This window comes from Nerophis lumbriciformis, linkage group LG08 (assembly GCF_033978685.3).
Source record: "Nerophis lumbriciformis linkage group LG08, RoL_Nlum_v2.1, whole genome shotgun sequence".
NCBI lineage: Eukaryota > Metazoa > Chordata > Actinopteri > Syngnathiformes > Syngnathidae > Nerophis > Nerophis lumbriciformis.
The window spans coordinates 47,775,392-47,797,483 of record NC_084555.2 but is presented as its reverse complement, the minus strand read 5'-3'; the positions used below and the strand labels follow the sequence as shown (position 1 = coordinate 47,797,483).

At 39.9% G+C, this 22,092-nt stretch overlaps 1 protein-coding gene across 1 annotated transcript in view; it reads right to left on the bottom strand.

The window, feature by feature from the left end:
• Positions 1 to 714: 714 nt before the first annotated feature.
• LOC133611932 (uncharacterized) overlaps positions 715 to 22,092 on the bottom strand; it is a 151,676-nt gene continuing 130,298 nt past the window's right edge. Inside the window, exons 16-17 of the mRNA XM_072913688.1 lie at positions 17,698 to 18,039; positions 715 to 2,657 (exon numbers count right to left, since the gene is read on the bottom strand). Coding sequence (XP_072769789.1) covers positions 1,027 to 2,657; positions 17,698 to 18,039 — 1,973 coding nt within the window. The 3' untranslated portion in view covers positions 715 to 1,026. The remainder of the gene's footprint in view (positions 2,658 to 17,697; positions 18,040 to 22,092) is intronic.

Below are 22,092 nucleotides of genomic sequence, written 5' to 3'. Positions count from 1 at the left end.
TACAGTGTTCCAACACGCTCTGACGAAATATTGTACGCCTCCTCCTTTATTTGGACTTTCCCCGATTACATGGCAACAGATGTTTCTAAGGGAGTGGGGTCGTAAACAGCCATCGCCTTTGGTTACAGAACAGTTCAAAGAAAAGGTCGCCTGGAGGGGAGTCTGGTCCTGCTTCCTCTCCACTTTGTAGTTCTCGGGTCAAGACAACATCTTTCTGTGGATTACAATACATAAAAGAAACAGAACACCTTCATGTTGCTTCCCATCCTACACAGTGGAGTTTTACAAGCCTTCTGCTTGGTAAGATCAAAGACAGCTTTTGCCTGCTTGCCGGGAACTCATGGCCACACAAAGTTTTGTGATAACTTGGATACAATTATTCTGACAATGTTCTCCTCCACACTTTGCACATCTTTGTTTCCATTGACATGGTTGTATTGTGTGTCCACTTCTTTCAGATCTAAAAGGAACCAAAGTGTTTGTGGGATAGATTCCCTCACTTTGTCATTCCTACATCACATTCACAAACACCAGTCAAATAAACTGTCACTTCTCCCTCCTCTTAAAGTCTCAAGTCTTTTGGCATCTATTATTTTCACATCTTTACTCTTTTTTTCCCCCCATTTCATCCATCTCTTCTCTCACGATCTGCCAATAAAAGCTTCAATCAATCAAAAACATTTCTAGATTTGAAATGAATCCTCTGAATACTGCTGCTGTTTGACATCGGTATTAGTTTATTTTGAACATGCATGTAGAGTAGCTACAGTGTATATGTCACATATTCACAATTTCTCATTACAATATGTCCAAAAAAGGAGTAGGAAGAACTAATAATAATAACACAAGTACTTGACTGGAAGTAAAATACAAAACAAAGAAAATGTAATCTAGAAATGGTTGAAGCATATTGACATGATTGTGTCACACACGTTACAAGTGGTGATGTCATTAGAATGTCAGCGTTATGACAGTTTATTTCAAATCCTGCAGCTTCATTTGCTGTTCTCACCAGCACACTGTTTCTCACTCCGGTTCTTTCTCTCCTGTGTGTGTTCTCAAGTGTCTTACAAGCGATTGTCGTTCAGTAAAACCTTTGTTGCACCTTGAACAGGAATATGGTTTTTTTCCAGAGTGTATTCTCATGTGTTTTTTCAAATTGGCATGTTGTGCAAAACCTCTACCACACACCGAACAGATAAAGGGTTTTTCACCAGTATGCCTTCTTGTGTGTATTACCAAGTCTTCCTTTCGGATGTATCTTTTATTGCAAATTGAGCACATGAATGGTTTATCTCCAGTGTGTATTCTCATGTGTACCAGAAGGTTTGCTCGAAAAGTGAAGCTTTTGTTGCACCTTGAACAGGTATAGGGTTTATCACCAGTGTGTATTCTTGAGTGTGTTTTCAAACCTTGCTTCAAACAGAATCCTTTGCCGCAAACGGAGCAAACGAAAGGTTTTTCTCCAGTGTGTGTTCTCATGTGTCTTTGAAAATCTACATTCTCTGGAAAACACTCACGGCAAATTGAACAGACAAACCGTTTTTCGCCTGTGTGTACTCTTGTGTGCTTCTTCAGATGACAACCGTATTGAAACGTTTTGTCACAGTAAGAGCACTTCAATGGTTTTTCTCCGTTGTGTATTCTCATGTGCAGTGCAAGGTTGGCTTGTTCAGAAAAGCTTCTGTTGCATTTTAAACAGGCGAAAGGATTTTCAGCAGTGTGTCTATTTGTGTGTCTTTTCAAGTTTTGCTTGTCAGAAAATCTTTTATCGCAAACTGAGCAAGTGAATGGTTTTTCTCCAGTGTGTATTCTCATGTGTTGTGCGAGCGTTGACCGTTCCGAAAAGCTTTTTTTGCAGTTTGAACAGGAAAACGGTTTTTCTCCAGTGTGTGTTCTCATGTGTCTTCTCAATTCACATTTTGCCGTAAAACCTTTACCACAGATTGAACAGGGGAAATCTTTTTCCTCGCTGTGTGTGCTCATGTGTCTTTTCAAATGAACTTTTTGTGTAAAACCTTTACTACAGATTGAACAGGGAAAATCTTTTTCCCCACTGTGTATTTTCATGTGTCTTTTCAGATAAGTATTATGTGTAAAACTTTTACCACAGATTGAACAGGAAATGTGTTTTTCTCCAGTGTGTGTTCTCATGTGTATTTTCAAATCTCTTTGTGTAAAACCTTTACTACAGATTGAACAGGAAAAATCTTTTTCCCCACTGTGTATTTTCATGTGTCTTTTCAGATAAGCATTTTGTGTAAAACTTTTACAACAGATTGAACAGGAAATATGTTTTTCCGGACTGTGTATTTTCATGTGTCTTTTCATATTCTTTCGGTGATTAAAAGTTTTGTCACAGTGAGAGCATTGAAAGTGTGTGCGGTCAGTGTCACATGTCTTAATATCACCTTTAGAATCTTTATCATCACCTTTGAACTCGTCTTCACTCTTCACAGTGACACCAGTCAACGGCATCTTGGGGACATCAACTTTCTCCAGTTCTTCAATATGCTTTTCCTCTTGACTGATGCTATGTTCCTCCTCTTCTTCTTTAATGTGCGGGTCTTGAGGCTCCACCTCTTCCTCTTTGACGTGGGGGGGCTGTGGCTCCTCCTGCTTCATCCTGGAGGTCCACTCCTGCTGCTCAGGGAGATCTGCAGGGCACAAAAAGAAAAACACATGCTTTAGAAAAGTTGTCCCGCACCAGAAAATGTTCTGATAAACAAAAACAAAATAAAATAAACAGCAGTTAAACCTGACATACAAACAAAGAAAGCTGCTCGTACACCTGAAGGACAAAACTGAACAGGACAAAAAATTTAAATATAATTGACAAAAACCTGTGCAAATCGTGTAAGAAATCAAAAGTGGGAGAAACATAAAGGAGGTTCATTACAAAAGAGTAAGAACTGAACCACTCACAAGAAACCAACCTTGCAACATGTTTCGAAAAAGCTGGCACAAGTGGCAAAAAAGACTGAGAAAGTTGAAAAGTTCCATGATTTTCAAGGTAAAAAATGATTTTCAAGGTAAAAAAATTTTTTTAAGATAACATTTTTTTTTCAAGGTAAAAAATGATTTTCAAGGTAAAAAATGATTTTCAAGGTAAAAAACATTTTTCAAAGTAAATTTTTTTTTTTCAAGGTAAATTTTTTTTTTCTAAGTTAAAAATGATTTTCAAGGTAAAAAATTTTTTCTAAGTTAAAAATGATTTTCAAGGTAAAAAATGATTTTAAGGTAAAACAAATTTTTGGGGCGAGGGTCACCACTTTGTCAACAAATGCGTGAGCAACTTGTCCAACAGTTTAAGAACAACATTTCTCAAAAGCCCTTGCAAGAAATTTAGGGATTTCACCATCTACGGTCCGTAACATCATCAAAAGGTTCAGAGGATCTGGAGAAATCACTGCACGTAAGCCATGATATGACGGACCAGGCGGTACTGCATCAAAAAGCAACATCAGTGTGTAAAGGATATCGCCACATGGGCTCAGGAACACTTCAGAAAACCACTGTCAGTAACTACAGTCCGTCGCTACATCTGTGAGTGCCAGTTAAAACTCTACTATGCAAAGCGAAAGCCATTTATCAACAACACCCAGAAGCACCGACGGCTTGGCTGGGCCCGAGCTCATCTAAGATGGACTGATGCAAATGGGAAAAGAGTTCTGTGGTCTGACAAGTTCACATTTCAAAATTTGTTTTTGGAAACTGAGGAAAGAGGAAAATAACTATCTGGATTTTTCTAGGTGCAAAGTTCAAAAGCCAGCATGTGTGATGGTATGGAGGTGTATTAGTGCCCAAGACATGGGTAACTTACACATCTGTGAAGGCACCATTAATGCTGAAAGGTACATACAAGTTTTGGAGCAACATACAGTATGTTGCCATCCAAGAAACGTTATCATGGACGCCCCTGCTTATTTCAGCAAGATAATGCCAAGCCAGGTGTTACAACAGCGTGGCTTCATAGAAAAAGAGTGCGGGTACTAGACTGGCCTGCCTGTAGTCCAGACCTGTCTCCCATTGAAAATGTGTGGCACAATATAGAATAGAATAGAATAGAATAGAAAGTACTTTATTGATCCCTGGGGGAAATATGAAGCCTAAAATACCACAACAGAGACCCCGGACTGTTGAACAACTTAAGCTGTACATCAAGCAAGAAAAGGAGAAAATTCCACCTGAAGAGCTTCAAAAATGTGTCTACTCAGTTCCCAAACTTTTACTGAGTGTTGTTAAAAGGAAAGGCCATGTAACACAGTGGTAAAAATGCCCTTTCCCAACTTTTTTGCAATGTGTTGCTGCCATTAAATTCTAAGTTAATGATTATTTGCAAAAAAAAAATTACGTTTCTCAGTTGGAACATTAAATATCTTGTCTTTGCAGTCTATTCAATTGAATACAAGTAGAATCGGATTTGCAAATCATTGAATTCTGTTTTTATTTACCATTTACACAACTTCACTGGTTTTGGGTTTTGTATTATACCCTCTAAAAAATATCCACAAACCAACAATACTCCATTTACATGTCGCGCCCTGGCAATTAACGAAATATAAGCAATATTGCTTTAATAGGTGCTAACGCAAACAGCCTATTTTAGTGGTGCATTGATAGCAGTAAGCTAATGCTAACTCATGCTGCTATTGTTTGCTTTGTCTCAAACATGTTTAAAGTTCATTCTAGATTATAACTCATGCATTTCTCACCTGGTATTAGACAAATGTGGACATGGAACAAAGGCTGGTTGATGTTGACATCACCCGATATGGCAAAAAAAGACCCTTTTTTTTAACCCTTGGTTAAGATTGTGATTGACTCTTCATCTAAACGAGATTAGGTGAGCGGCCCATTGCTCGGCATCCCAGCGAGAGTGGAACTTGTACAGTAAGTGTTTGTTTGAACATGGTTAGTTTGCATGTTTAGCACCTAGCAATGTTTCTGATGCTATCGTGTTGCAATAAAGCTGCAGTTATTTAGCACCTGACTTCTAAAATGTATTGCTCATCCTCCTTGTGTTTGGATTTAAAAATATAAAGTTATGGATCATAATTTTTATCAAATAAATTGTTGTTGGCTCTCACAAAGTATGTTTGATTGGCATTGTTGTTGATGGGTAAGGGATCTGTGGATCCTCCCTTTACATCACAGATCACATGACTGGCTTGCTAATGACCAATGAAAATGACTTGGGAATCTTTGAGATTTATACTATTTTTAACATATCTATTTACTGGCACACTTTGCAAATCTTTTGGTGTCATAAGTCAGATATATATGATAATAGCTTCAGTATAGAGGCAACTTGTTTTCCATTATACTGGTAAGAGACAAACATGTAGAAGCCATTTATGCTTTGTTAGGGTCTGGTTTATTTGGCTTTGGTTTGGTGAGCTGTATTCATTGTGACCATACTTGCCAACCCTCCCGAATTTTCCGGGAGACTCCCGAATTTCAGTGCCTCTCCCGAAAATCTCCCGGGACAACCATTCTCCCGAAAATCTCCCGATTTCCAGCCGGACAACTATATTGGTGGCATGCTTTAAAGGCACTGCCTTTAGCGTCGTCTCTCACCTGAAAAGGAGACTACCGTATTTTCCGCACTATAAGGCGCACCGGATTATTAGCCGCACCTTCTATGAATTACATATTTCATAATTTTGTCCACCAATAAGCCGCCCCGGACTATAAGCCGCGCCTACGCTGCGCTAAAGTGAATGTCAAAAAAACGCTGCGCTAAAGTGAATGTCAAAAAAACAGTCAGATAGTTCAGTCAAACTTTAATAATATATTGAAAACCAGCGTTCTAACAACTCTGTCCCAAAATGTACGCAAATGTGCAATCACAAACATAGTAAAATTCAAAATGGTGTAGAGCAATAAATAGCAACATAATGTTGCTCGAACGTTAATGTCACAACACACAAAATAAACATAGCGCTCACCTTCTGAAGTTATTCTTCATTCGTAAATCCTTCGAATTCTTCGTCTTCGGTGTCCGAATTGAAAAGTTGCGCAAGCGTGGGATCCAAAAATGGCCGGCTCCGCCTCGTCGAAGTCATCGGATTCAGTGTCGCTGTTGTTGTGCAGCAGTTCTGTGAATCCTGCCTTCCGGAAAGCTCGGACCACAGTTGTGACCGAAACTATCTGCCCAGGCATTTACGATCCACTGGCAGATGTTGGCGTATGTCGACCGGCGCTATCTGCCCGTCTTAGTGAAGGTGTGTTCGCCTTCGGAGCTGTGTGAAAAAAGCCACCCGGCCTCTTCGCGTAAACTTCCCTTAACCACTCGCTCATCTTTTCTTCATCCATCCATCCCTTCGAGTTAGCTTTTATGATGACGCCGGCTGGAAAGGTCTCTTTTGGCAAGGTCTTCCTTTTGAATATCATCATGGGTGGAAGTTAGCATGGCAAGCTAGAACCACAGTGAAGGATGACTTCTCATTCCCTGTGGTGCGAATATTCACCGTACGTGCTCCCGTTCCACAGTGCGGTTCACAGGAATATCAGCTGTGAAATACGGTAGTAATCCGTGTGCGGATGGAGAGATTGCGTCTTTTTATGAACCGGATCGCTTAGTAGGAGCCATTTTGTGGTCTTTACAGATGTAAACAGGAAATGAAACGTACGGTGATATCCGCGCGTTTTTTCTTCTTCTTCCGGGGGCGGGTGAAGCGCTTCCTGTTCTATGGGGGCGGGTGCTTTCCTTGGCGGTTGCTTGCGTAGAAGAAGAAGCGCTTCCTGTTCTACCGGGAAAAAAGATGGCGGCTGTTTACCGAAGTTGCGAGACCGAAACTTTATGAAAATGAATCGTAATAAAGCGCACCGGGTTATAAGGCGCACTGTCAGCTTTTGAGAAAAATTGTGGTTTTTAGGTGCGCCTTATAGTGCGGAAAATACGGTATTATATAAGTCTCCGTTATCCATAGGTTGATCTATAACCCATAAAGTAGCATACCTGCCAACTTTTGAAATCAGAAAAACCTAGTAGCCAGGGTCCAGGGGCCGCAGGCCCCGGTAGGTCCAGGACAAAGTCCTGGTGGGGGGTTCAGGTTCGCCCCCCGACGCAAAAAGATTATTAGCATTCAGACAGGTTAAAATGTTGCTAAAACCATCACTTTTCTATCAGTCACAGTGACTTTTCAAAACAAAAATATTACAGCAAAAATCATATGGGTTGATTGACATGTTTATTCTGTAAGCTAACTTCAATAGTTTGAAATTATTTTGACAGTTAATGCCAGTTATCCTGTCAACCTTTCACATGACTTCAATTTGTTAATTGAAAGTATAAACAGTATAAACACTTTTTACAGTAAACAAATGGTAAAACAGTACTAAACAATTCCATAAAAAAAAAAATTGGTGTCATTATTAACTTTCTGTCCAAGCTTGTATAATCTACTGCCTTGTTCAATTGTAAAAAATATTCTGTGCCTAAAATTCACATTTCTATCACAATTATCATACTGTAAACATGGTAAGCTAACTTCATTAAAATTAATAGTCCTGTCAATAGCATGGAATTACAATTCAAATGTAGTTTTTTTGTAAGCCTTTCAAAAGAATTCAAAATATGAAAAATTTATGAAAATTAATTTAAGCCATCAGACACTTGAAAAGTGTCACATCACATCTCTAATGTAATCATTTTAACTTTTCAACAGAAATAGCACTGCAAAAATATTAAGGACATACTTCTGTATTTTGGTAGTTATGCTGTCAACATTTAACAAGATTTCTTCAACTTGAACTTGAAAGCATAAATAGTATAAACACTTTAAACAGTATAACAGTACTAAACAATTCCATTTAATTTTGAGGATTCTGTTCCAAGACACTGAATAATGTTTGATGTTTTGGTTCGACCACATCCATATTTTTTGGCGATTTTCGAGGCGGGAAACATTTTCCGAAATAACTGTCCCATGTGATCAGCCAGTGCGATTGGAAGTCCATGCTCAATTATTGCCTCCGTAAATAAAACTTCGGCATTTATGACATCCAAAGAATCTGTTTGGGCGACGAAAAACGTTGAAAGTTTTCCACTGTATCGCTAACAACGGCATTAGACTTTTGTTTTTTTGTCTCAACGTGGTCTTTTACATCGCTAATTCCTCCGTGTCCGATCGAAAAATCTTGTCTACACAAGGTGCAATTCGCGTAGTTTTCACCCTTTTTGGAACAGATAATTATTCCCGGATAGGCTTTTGAATATTCTTCACGAAATGACTGCAGTTTTCTTTTCGGTTTAAGACTCGTTTGCGATTTTTCTCCGGCTGATTCCATGATCGTTCGCTCGTTTGGAAACAATGGCAACTGGTGCCTCGTGCTTGGCAGCGGTGCTATAAATAGCCTCGCGCAAGGCATTCGGAATGGCACGATAGGAAGTTACGGGAAGCAGTGTCGATTGTCATTGTTGTTAGGCGATTTCGTGAATAAAACTTAAAAAAAATAAAATAAATGTAATTAATGAAAAAACGTTTTTTTTAATCACTGCAACCGTAACCCGGAATAGGTTGATGAAAACCGTACTAATTACGGGAAAACCGGAGTAGTTGGCAGGTATGAAGTAGGCAGGCACGGAGCTATTTCTGAGCGCGTGTTTATTCCAGCCGGCACGTTAATACTGTAGCGGCTGGCTACGAGGTGTTAGCCAATGACTTTGGCTGGGGGGCGGGACTTCCGGGAGAGATAGGGAAGTGACGTTGTTAATAGGAAGTGGGTGTTCGAGTTTTGCCGGTGAAAGGGATAGACACACATTGGAGCTGTTGTGTGGTTGGATTACATCTTGTGCAATAAAGACAAGACAAACAAAGAAGTCGTATGAGCCTACATTCCTGGGATTATTACAATACACTGACACACAACATCCGGATTCCCATCATTCCGTTCTCATTTGCGGATGTTTTCAACAAATCCGTGAAGGATATGTTCCCGGATTCAGAGATCGCTCGCCAGTACTCAAATGGCAGAACAAAAGCTACTCAAATAGTGAAAGGTAAGTGTTGTTGTTTTTTAAAGTAAGCAGCAAGTACAGTACAATTAGTAGAACAACTGTGTTTTCATTACTGTACTATATATATATATATATATATATATATATATATATATATATATATATATATATATATATATATATATATATATATATATATATATTAGGGATGTCCCGATCCAGGTTTTTGCACTTCCGATCCGAGATACCGATATTGTTTTTGCACTTCCGATCCGATGCCGATACTGGCCTATCCGAGCATGTATTAAAGTTTAAAGTTATTTAGCCTACTTAGTTGTCAGAATCATGTTGAAAAGGGTTTTAGTACTCTTGATAACAACTAGCCAGCTGAATTAGGGGAGTTTGAATAATACACAATGGTTGGTAACAAGAAACTGACCTGTTTATTCAAGGATAAACACAAAATAGACAAAATTATACATGACAAACAGAAATGGCATCATTGAACTAGGGCTGGGCGATATGGCCTTTTTTTTAATATTGCGATATTTTAAGGCCATATTGCGATACACAATATATATCTCGATATTTTGCCTTTGCCTTGAATGAACACTTGATGCATATAATCACAGCAGTATGATGATTCTATGTGTTTTGATTGATTGATTGAGACTTTTATTAGTAGGTTGCACAGTGAAGTACATATTCCGTACAATTGACCACTAAATGGTAACAACCGAATAAGTTTTTCAACTTGTTTAAGTCGAGGTCCACTTAAATTGATTCATGATACAGATATATACTATCAGATATATACTATCATCATAATACAGTCATCACACAAGATAATCACATTGAATTATTTACATTATTTATAATCCAGGGTGTGGGGGGGGCGCCGGATGTAAGTGTCAAAAAGACAGCCAAAAGAGTTTGATATGAGAATAAATCTAAAGTTAAAATATAGGGTAGAAATGCACCCATTTGCAGGAAATGTAGTCTTGATTTTCAAAATGTTCTTTCAAGGCTTGCATGTCTACATTAGAACATTCTTCTTCATACTGCATTAATATATGCTACTTTTAAACTTTCATGCAGAGAGGGAAATCACAACTAAAAAAAAATCACTATTTTTTTCATATGGTGTTGATGTGGAAATGTTTGCCTCGGCGATGGTGTGGACGTGTGGCACCGAATGGAGATAAGCGTCTCGACAGATGTTACAATATTTGAACAATGATGACGAAAACTGTTTTCTCTGTCGTGTCCGTGTGTCGAAAATTGTTATGCGCTTATTTTTTTATTTGATTTTGTGCGTGGCATAGATTTGCCGTGCGCAGAGGACGCTTGAGCAGGCGCGCACCTTAGCGGCTGCGCTAGCATCACAGCTAACGTTAGCCATGCCGCTACCTCGCTCTCTGCTGGGAGAGGACGTATACGTATGTGACGTATGACGTGACATGTGTAAGAAGGTGCGCTCGCTGTCTGTGAGAGGGAGACACAGAAAAGAGTGAGAAGAGCCTGTCGTGTAATGCCAGCAGCTAAAAGCAACTGCGTGAGAATTGTGGATGTGTTGAAGGTGTGCTGGAAAATGCGGAACGGAAATTAGGGAGCAGCAGAAAAGTGGAATGTATTATTTAAATCGGTGCGTTGGAAAACACGGACCGGAGTTTTTTTTAAAACTGGATCTGGATCGACATTTTCCCATGCCTTGCCGATACGCAATTTTTGGCAAATATCGGCAGCCGATCCGATCCAAATATCGGATCGGGACATCCCTAATTGGTGGCATGCCTTAAAGGCACTGCCTTTAGCGTCGTCTCTCACCTGAAAAGGAGACTATTATATAAGTCTCCGTTATCCATAGGTTGATCTATAACCCATAAAGTAAACAGGCACGGAGCTATTTCTAAGCGCGTGTTTATTCCAGCCGGCACGTTAATACTGTAGCGGCTGGTTACGGGGTGTTAGCCAATGACTTTGGCTGGGGGGCGGGACTTCCGGGAGAGATAGGGAAGTGACGTTGTTAATAGGAAGTGGGTGTTCGAGTTTTGCCGGTAAAAGGGATAGACACACATTGGAGCAGTTGTGTGGTTGGATTACATCTTGTGCAATAAAGGCAAGACAAACAAAGAAGTCGTATGAGCCTACATTCCTGGGATTATTACAATACACTGACACACAACATCCGGATTTCCATCATTCCGTTCTCATTTGCGGATGTTTTCAACAAATCCGTGAAGGATATGTTCCCGGATTCAGAGATCGCTCGCCAGTACTCAAATGGCAGAACAAAAGCTACTCAAATAGTGAAAGGTAAGTGTTGTTGTTTTTTTAAAGTAAGCAGCAAGTACAGTACAATTAGTAGAACAACTGTGTTTTCATTACTGTACTATATATATATATATATATATATATATATATATATATATATATATATATTACAGATGCGCGGTTTGCGGACACAACCGCGGAGTTCGCGGATTATCCGCGGATCGGGCGGTTGAAATAAAAAAAAATTAGATTTTATCCGCGGGTCGGGTCGGGCGGTTGAAAAAAAAAAAAAATAGATTTTAAATAGATTCAGGCGGGTGGCAGTTAAACCAATTCGGAAATATATATACATAGTTAAATGTTGTTACCCACATATACGAAAAACGAGCAGGCAACTGCAGCATATGCTACAACAGAAGAAAAAAAAAAAAAAAGAGATGGACACTTTTACGGAGCGGAGAAGGGACGCCTCGCCGGGGTCCGGGACCGAGGCCCCTTCCCCCGAGAGGGCCCCACTGGGAGCCGTAGCTGAGGTGATCCGCGAGAAGGGCCCGACGCACGTCCAGGGTCACCACCGCGCCCACCGCACCGACACCCCGCCTCCGCCGCGGCCGGCGTCACGCGCAGCAGGTAGGCAGCTTACCTGCCCGCCACCCCCGTGGCCGGGGGCTCGTAACAGGGGTCACTCCGCGCGCTCCGCCCGCGCAGCTTACCTGCCCGCCACCCCTGTTGCCGGGGGCGCGTAACAGGGGTCACTCCGCGCGCAGTGCGCTCACGAAAGGGGTGGGGCTCACCCTGGTTGATATAGACAGCAGGACGGTGGCCATGGAAGTCGGAACCCGCTAAGGAGTGTGTAACAACCCACCTGCCGAATCAACCAGCCCTGAAAATGGATGGCGCTGGAGCGTCGGGCCAATACCCGGCCGTCGCCAGCAGCGAGAGCCGCGAGGGCTAGGCCGCGACGAGTAGGATGGCCGCCGCGGTGCGCGCTGAAGCCTCGGGCGCGAGCCTGGGTGGAGCCGCCGCGGGTGCGAGGGACATCGCACCTCCACGCGCTTGGAGGTGCGCTCAGCGCGGCTCCCATATGATTGCGCACTGGTGTGCGTCTGGGCCGTGACAGCGTGGCACGCATTGAATGTCTGTGCTGCATTGGATCAGTCTCCTTTCTTTAACAGGCAAAAGCTTTATAACCTCACTAATGCCTTGCATCGTTTATATTAGATATATAACAACGGGCGGGTGCGGGCGGGTGCGGTTCTGATTAAATGTTAGATCGGGTGGATGGCGGATGGTTGACGACTTTCTGATGCGGTTGCGGATGAAATAATTGCCTATCCGCGCATCTCTAATATATATATATATATATATATATATATATATATATATATATATATATATATATATATATATATGTATGTGTGGGAAAAAAATCACAAGACTACTTCATCTCTACAGGCCTGTTTCATGAGGGGGTTCCCTCAATCATCAGGCCTGTTTCATGAGGGGGTTCCCTCAATCATCAGGAGATTTCTCCTGATGATTGAGGGAACCCCCTCATGAAACAGGCCTGTAGAGATGAAGTAGTCTTGTGATTTTTTCCCCACACATACATATATTGCGCTCTACTACGGTATCGAGCACTATTTTTTGGATAACCTTATTAAGACATAAATATATATATATATATATATATATATAAATATATATATATATACACATACATACATACATAAGAAATACTTTAATTTCAGTGAATTCTAGCTATAAATATACTCCTCCCCCTTAACCCCGCCCCCCGGCATCGACCCCCCCCCCCCAATATCCCGAATTCGGAGGTCTCAAGGTTGGCAAGTATGATTGTGACCACTGATGGCAATATGACAAGGCTCTATATCTGACCAAAAATGTTTTCATTAATATTAAGGAATTTTTGTAATCACTACCCACTCTTTCACAAGTGGGGTCCAAAATGACCCCAAGCAGTTCCTATAGACCAGGGATATTCAACTACACAATGAAAAGGGTCAAGAGCCCAAGTTCTCAGGGGCGTGTACATAACTTTAAAAAATACCTCTCTCGATCAAAATATAAAAATGGATATAAAGGCATAATTTAATGAGAAAAAGCTGACCCGTTGATATTATTAATTAACAATAAAATATGCATAACCTTAATCTATAGCCTTTTTATTAGACATTACAAATTACATGATGGCGTCACGTTCACAAGCCACTCCTATTCTGTTTTAGCTAACATAATATCTATGAAAATAATCTTAATTATTAAATTGTCTGCAATCATGCAGCCCAATGTATAAGACTAGATCTCATATATGAACAGTTTTTATCCAAAAAGTGCAGTTACGTCTTATGGCCATCGGGTGCCATCTTTCAAAATTCTTACATTTGTTTTTATTTGTGTATCTCTTATGTCCATAACGTGCTATCTTGCACACTGTATTTTATTTATATATGTTATTATTTTTTTCTGCCATATTACTTAGTTAAGGTCCATGAAACAGTGTTGTTATCTACAATACCGTAATGTTTCTTCGACAAAATAAAACATTTTGAATGTGTTGTTTTTAAATAAAACTTGGTTCAAATATTTCAGTTTAAGTACTTTTTGAAAATTTTGAGCACATTAAAAAATACCTTGGTAATGATAACCGTGATACTTTTGGTCACAATCACCGTGATAAGAAATGTTCATACCGTGACATCCCTACTCCAAAACCAGGAGGGTGTGCCTGGGCTAGGATGATTTCACCCTATCGTAGTGAGGGGAAAAAAAGTGTTTTGATGCAAACGAGCAATCCTACTGTCAAAGCCAATGACAGACGAAGTGTAATTTCCCCTCGTTAGCATTGAGGTATTGTGTGGAAGCACGACTGCTGTGGATCGACTACCACCAGTCCAAAATAGTCGGAATCCCCCACGTCAGCATTCTATTCAGTTGTAAACAAATGGCACAAAATGTCACAGAAGGTGACCAAAATGTTTTTAACTCCTGTAATTTGTTGGAAGCTAAATTGCACAGTGTTTTAAGAATGGTTGAAAGGACAGTGTTGTATGTGGGAGATAGGTGGTGTCACAGACCATTGTTTTGGCTCTCAGTCGGATCTGCTCGGTGGAAACTCCTTGGCTGTCTGCTCTCTGCGTGTTGAACCAGTCTTCCAGATCGCTTTCCAGTTCAAATCCAATCTTTTGTTGTTTATTTGCACTGTGCCAGTACTTCAGGCTGCTGTCTTTACCGTCTTATTATCTACTTAGTAAAACTGAAGTTCCATGCAGCAGCTCTATTTTGTTTTTCAACAGGCAAATTGATCAACTTCACCTTAATATTGTTGTGTCTTCGCCAGTTTGTTTGATTCAATGTCAACAGTTTCATTTGTCAGCTGTGACGCGTTCTGCTATTTCATTGGTTTAATGAGATATGGCTAAATTTATTGGCGGCATGTGAATCTCTCTACAGCACTAATATGTTAAAATAAATGACACACCGGATGTGTTGAAGGACGTTTTAAGAGGAAATATATTTTCACAAACCTGCCAACTTTTGAAATCAGAAAAACCTAGTAGCCAGGGTCCAGGTAGGTCCAGGACAAAGTCCTGGTGGGGGGTTCCTTCGCCCCCCCGACACAAAATGATTATTAGCATCCAGACAGGTTAAAATGTTGCTAAAACCATCACTTTTCTATCAGTCACAGTGACTTTTCAAAACAAAAATATTACAGCAAAAATCATATGGGTTGACTGACATGTTTATTCTGTAAGCTAACTTCAATAGTTTGAAATTATTTTTACAGTTAATGCCAGTTATCCTGTCAACCTTTCACAAGACTGCAATTTGTTAATTGAAAGTATAAACAGTATAAACACTTTTTACAGTAAACAAATGGTAAAACAGTACTAAACAATTCCATTAAAAAAAAATTGGTGTCATTATTAACTTTCTGTCCAAGCTTGTATAATCTACTGCCTTGTTCAATTGTAAAAAACATTCTGTGCCTAAAATTCACATTTCTATCACAATTATCATACTGTAAACATGGTAAGCTAACTTCATTAAAATTAATAATCCTGTCAATAGCATGGAATTACAATTCAAATGTAGTTTTTTTGTAAGCCTTTCAAAATAATTCAAAATATGAAAAATTAATGAAAATTTATTTAAGCCATCAGACACTTGAAAAGTGGCACATCACATCTCTAATGTAATCATTTTAACTTTTCAACAGAAATAGCACTGCAAAAATATTAAGTATTTTGGTAGTTATGCTGTCAACATTTAACAAGATTTCTTCAACTTGGACTTGAAAGCATAAATAGTATAAACACTTTTAACAGTATAACAGTACTAAACATTTCCAATAGATAACATTGGTGTCATTACCTTTTTGTTTGCTCAATTATTGCCTCCGTAAATAAAACTTCGGCATTTCAAAGAATCTGTTTGGGCGACGAAAAACGTTGAAAGTTTTCCACTTGTATCGCTAGCAACGGCATTAGACTTGTGTTTTTTTGTCCCAACGTGGTCTTTTACATCGCTAATTCCTCCGTGTCCGATCGAAAAATCTTGTCTGCACAAGGTGCAATTCGCGTAGTTTTCACCCTTTTTGGAACGGATAAATTATTCCCGGATAGGCTTTTGAATATTCTTCACGGAATGACTGCAGTTTTCTTTTCGGTTTAAGACTCGTATGCGATTTTTCTCCGGCTGATTCCATGATCGTTCGCTCGTTTGGAAACAATGGCCTCGTGCTTGGCAGCGGTGCTATAAATAGCCTCGCGCATGGCATTCGGAATGGCTCGATAGGAAGTTACGGGAAGCAGTGTCGATTGTCATTGTTATTACGCGATTTCGTGAATAAAACTTTAAAAAAAATATTTGTTTTGAATTAATGAAAAACCGTATTTCTTATCACTGCAACCGTAACCCGGAATAGGTTGATGAAAACCGTACTAATTACGGGAAAACCGGAGTAGTTGGCAGGTATGTTTTCATATTTTGCTGGGTTGCTAGTGATGTCACGTCCGTGCTCGGACTCAAGCACATGAAGGGCAAACAAAGACAATTTCTAAAAAGAACAATTGAAATCAGAGTGAAAATGTTGCATAAATGTGCTGTTCTTACTCATAAATCTCTCGTAGGCTGCCTTATTTAAAGCACAGACATATTGTATCTTGATAACGAACACACGCTACAACAAAACACAAATCCATTCCATGTGGAGGTTTCCTAAAGAAAAGTGTTGATAGAAAAGTAACTACATCCAAATAAACATTGATGTTATTTTTTCCATGATGTCTGGCTTGTATATTCCCCACTAAACCTTGAAAATACACTCACATGCCATATTGAATGTTTGCCTTCATTTGACCATGTGATGTAAGGCAGTGTTTTTCAACCTTTTTTCAGCCAAGGCACATTTTTTGCGTTTAAAAATGCCCGAGGCACACCACCAGCAGAAATCATAAAAAAACGAAACTCAGTTGACAGTAAAAAGTCGTTGTCGCAATTGTTGGATATGACTTTAAAGCATAACCAAGCATGCATCACTATAGCTCTTGTCTCAAATTAGGTGTACTGTCACCACCTGTCACATCACGCCATGACTTATTTTGAGTTTTTTGCTGTTTTCCTGTGTGTAGTGTTTTAGTTCTTGTCTTGCGTTCCTATTTTGGTGGGTTTTTTTATTTTTTTGGTATTTTCCTGTAGCAGTTTTCATGTCTTCCTTTGAGCGATATTTCCCGCATCTACTTTGTTTTAGCAATCAAGAATATTTCAGTTGTTTTTATCCTTCTTTGTCGGGACATTGTTGATTGTCATGTCATGTTCGGCTGTTCATTGTCTTTGCTCCACAGTAAGTCTTTGCTGTCATCCAGCATTCTGTTTTTGTTTACTTTGCAGCCAGTTCAGTTTTAGTTTTGTTCTGCATAGCCTTCCCTAAGCTTTAATGCCTTTTCTTAGGGGCACTCACCTTTTGTTTATTTTTGGTTTAAGCATTAGACACCTTTTTTACCTGCACGCTGCCTCCCGCTGTTTCCGACATCTACAAAGCAATTAGCTACCACCTACTGGTATGGAAGAGTATTACACGGTTACTCTGCTGAGCTCTAGACAGCACCGACACTCAACAACAACACATCATTTGCAGACTATAATTACTGGTTTGCAAAAAATATTTTTAACCAAAATAGGTGAAATTAGATAATCTCCCACGGCACACCAGACTGTATCTCACACAGTAGTTGAAAAACACTGATGTAAGGGACACGGCCTGTAGGTCACATTGTTGCAACCCAGCAATTTCATTGTTGTTGATTAATGAAGCATTTTTATAATGGTTGTGTTAAAAAGCAAGTATATCTCCACCTCTAGAGAGAAAATGGTTGACCCTGGATGAACATCAGTTACAAACATTGTATTAGAGGATATGTGGATGTTGTGCTTACTTGGACTGTGATGAAGCTGTGAGGACTCAGGTGGTTTCTCTTCATGGTCTTCGGTCTTTACAGAGACACCAGTCAGTGGAAACTTGGTGAGATCAGCCTCCTCCTGCCCAAGAAGACACTCTCGCTCCCCTTCTTCTTGAATGTAGGGGGGCTGTAGATGCTCCTCTTCTTCCATACCTTGGGGATGCTGTGTATCCTCCTTTTCCTCTTTAATATTAGGGGGCTGTGGATCCTCTTCTTCTTTTACATGGGGGGGCTGTGGATAGTCGCACTCCAAAGTGAAGCTGCCCCCCTGCAGAGGAGGGAGACATGTTTCTTGATGTCCAATCAGCTGATGGATGTCTACAGGACACAAAACAAAACACACATTTTAACTCATACATGTTACATGTCATATTGTACATGGAATATAAGGTTGCAGCTATTGCATATTTAAGTAAGTACGTATTCGACTAACAAATGTATTCGATTAATGGAGTAATTGGACAAACATATTTTCTTGATTAAAAAGCTATTATAAATACATAAGAGAAAACAAGGAATTACTCTTAATATTGAACCCTTTTAAAATGACTAAATTACAAATTAAAGTATATTCATGGATTTGCATTTATGAACCCTCAACTTAGAACAGCTTAATAGAAATTAGATAAATATTGGCTGCAAGATGGGGCAGCACGGTGGTAGAGGGGTTAGTGCGTCTGCCTCACAATACGAAGGTCCTGAGTAGTCGTGAGTTCAATCCCGGCCTCGGGATCTTTCTGTGTGGAGTTTGCATGTTCTCCCCGTGACTGCGTGGGTTCCCTCCGGGTACTCCGGCTTCCTCCCACCTCCAAAGACATGCACCTGGGGATAGGTTGATTGGCAACACTAAATTGGCCCTAGTGTGTGAATGTGAGTGTGAATGTTGTCTGTCTATCTGTGTTGGCCCTGCGATGAGGTGGCGACTTGTCCAGGGTGTACCCCGCCTTCCGCCCGATTGTAGCTGAGATAGGCTCCAGCGCCTCCCGCGACCCCGAAGGGAATAAGCGGTAGAAAATGGATGGAATGTCCGCAAGATTTAGTTTTTGCAGCGTTCAAGCAAAAACGAAGACAATTACAGCATTAAAGCACATTAGACGTTACTTATTTATATTTTATCATCAACCAAAAGTGAGACACACACTTCTTGCATCTATCAGTTGTCTCCGAGAAATGATAAACCATTGATTCATGAAAAAAAAGTTTTCATTTGCCATCTCTTTAACTCACAGGTCTGTTGCGACATCCTGATTTACTAATGCTGTCTAATGTGTAGAATAAATATTACATTTCAACATTTCTGTCAACGACGATTTGCTTCAGCCTGCGGCACATAGTCATTTTGATAGTAGGCTACTATAGCTAATATAGACATTTAAATAATGTGTTGCCTTCATTATAAGACTTATATACGGCTTTTAATTTTTTTGCGGCTCCAGACAGATTCGTTTTTTGTATTTTTGGTCCAATATGGCTCTTTCAAGGTTTTGGGTTGCCGACCCCTGCTTTAAATAAACAATGATTTGTCTCCTTTCCTGAAACTGTCCTGTTTGCATGAACAATATAAAAACAAAGCAGTGCATCATCCTCACAAGACAATAAACAAATCATCCTTCTAAAGACATAAATATTCAAGCATTGTGTTAATAAATAAACATAAAGCTTGCAAACACGTGAGAGTAAGAATGAAACAAACCTGTACTGAGTAAGACAAGTTGATGTTTCTTGAGAACAGCGTCCAGTAGTTGATGTTGTTTTGTTGAAGAAAGTTCCTCCTCGTACTCTGCTATCATTCCTTCGCACATTTTCACACAATCACGACACTTTACACTCACATTTGATCTTTATAATAACCCCCGAGTCTCTTTGTTAGCAGCTAGCAAGCTAAGCTAACTAACGCTCAGCTAGCACGTACGTAACGTATCCAAACACAAACTATCATGAACGATGTTTAACTCCATTAAACGACATAAGTGTACACATTCGAACAGATTAAGAACGCAGGACTCTAAAGACTACAATAACGTCTTCTTCATCAAACGCCATTTTGACTTACCCTCCACCTGTTTTATTCGCGCGCTATTGTCAGATCTCGCGAGAAAGCCCAAAACACCCTCCGGCACTGCGCATGCGCTCTTCTTAAAGCGACAGTACGACATATCTGGGGGACATCGCTACACATTTCATAACGTTTTTTTTTGGTCGGCAAAACAGTTTTTAATTCACCTGCTTACTGACACACATTTAATTATATGATAGCGCTGGTCTTATGATCACTTTTATCCGTCACAGAGCGCCTCCACAGCTGAACTACACGAACTCCGCCACATGGTGGCGCCATTCTTTGAATAGCCGCTTTTGAAACATTCAGAAACTTATTTGGGTCTAAAAATAAAAAATAAATTAAAAAAAGATGCACCAGATGCAAGGTTATATAATAGTGAGACCAGTCCATAGTGGATCCAACATAATTGTGTGAGAGTCCAGTCCATAGTGGATCTAACATAACAGTGAGAGACCAGTCCATAGTGGATCTAACATAATAGTGTGAGAGTCCAGTCCATAGTGGATCTAACATAATAGTGAGAGTCCAGTCCATAGTGGATCTAACATAATAGTGTGAAAGTCCAGTCCATAGTGGATCTAACATAATAGTGTGAGTCCAGTCCATAGTGGATCTAACATAATAGTGTGAGTTCAGTCCATAGTGGATCTAACATAATAGTGTGAGAGTCCAGTCCATAGTGGATCTAACATAATACTGTGAGTCCAGTCCATAGTGGATCTAACATAATAGTGTGAGAGTCCAGTCCATAGTGGAGCTAACATAATAGTGTGAGTCCAGTCTATAGTGGATCTAACATAATAGTGAGAGTCCAGTCCATAGTGGATCTAACATAATAGTGAGAGTCCAGTCGATAGTGGATCTAACATAATAGTGAGAGTCCAGTCCATAGTGGATCTACCATAATAGTGTGAGAGTCCAGTCCATAGTGGATCTAACATAATAGTTTGAGAGTCCAGTCCATAGTGGATCTAACATAATAGTGAAAGTCCAGTCCATAGTGGATCTAACATAATAGTGTGAGTCCAGTCCATAGTGGATCTAACATAATAGTGTGAGTCCAGTCCATAGTGGATCTAACATAATAGTGTGAGAGTCCAGTCCATAGTGGATATAACATAATTGTGTGAGAGTCCAGTCCATAGTGGATCTAACATAACAGTGAGAGACCAGTCCATAGTGGATCTAACATAATAGTGTGAGAGTCCAGTCCATAGTGGATCTAACATAATAGTGAGAGTCCAGTCCATAGTGGATCTAACATAATAGTGTGAGAGTCCAGTCCATAGTGGATCTAACATAATAGTGTGAGAGTCCAGTCCATAGTGAATCTAACATAATAGTGTGAGAGTCCAGTCCATAGTGGATCTAACATAATAGTGTGAGAGTCCAGTCCATAGTGGATCTAACATAATAGTGTGAGAGTCCAGTCCATAGTGGATCTAACATAATAGTGAAAGTCCAGTCCATAGTGGATCTAACATAATAGTGTGAGTCCAGTCCATAGTGGATCTAACATAATAGTGTGAGTCCAGTCCATAGTGGATCTAACATAATAGTGAGAGTCCAGTCCATAGTGGATCTAACATAATAGTGAGAGAGTCCAGTCCATAGTAGATCTAACATAATAGTGTGAGAGTCCAGTCCATAGTGGATCTAACATAATAGTGAGAATCCAGTCCATAGTGGATCTAACATAATAGTGTGAGAGTCCAGTCCATAGTGGATCCAACATAATTGTGTGAGAGTCCAGTCCATAGTGGATCTAACATAACAGTGAGAGACCAGTCCATAGTGGATCTAACATAATAGTGTGAGAGTCCAGTCCATAGTGGATCTAACATAATAGTGAGAGTCCAGTCCATAGTGGATCTAACATAATAGTGTGAAAGTCCAGTCCATAGTGGATCTAACATAATAGTGTGAGTCCAGTCCATAGTGGATCTAACATAATAGTGTGAGTTCAGTCCATAGTGGATCTAACATAATAGTGTGAGAGTCCAGTCCATAGTGGATCTAACATAATAGTGTGAGAGTCCAATCCATAGGGGATCTAACATAATAGTGAGAGTCCAGTCCATAGTGGATCTAACAAAATAGTGTGAGAGTCCAGTCTATAGTGGATCTAACATAATAGTGAGAGTCCAGTCCATAGTGGATCTAACATAATAGTGAGAGTCCAGTCCATAGTGGATCAAACATAATATGTGCAAGAAGTCGTCTCCCCAGTCTCTCTGTCGGGGGAACAACCTGTCAACTTTTGAAACTCAAAAAGCCTAGTAGCCAGGGTCCAGGGCCCGGTAGGTCCA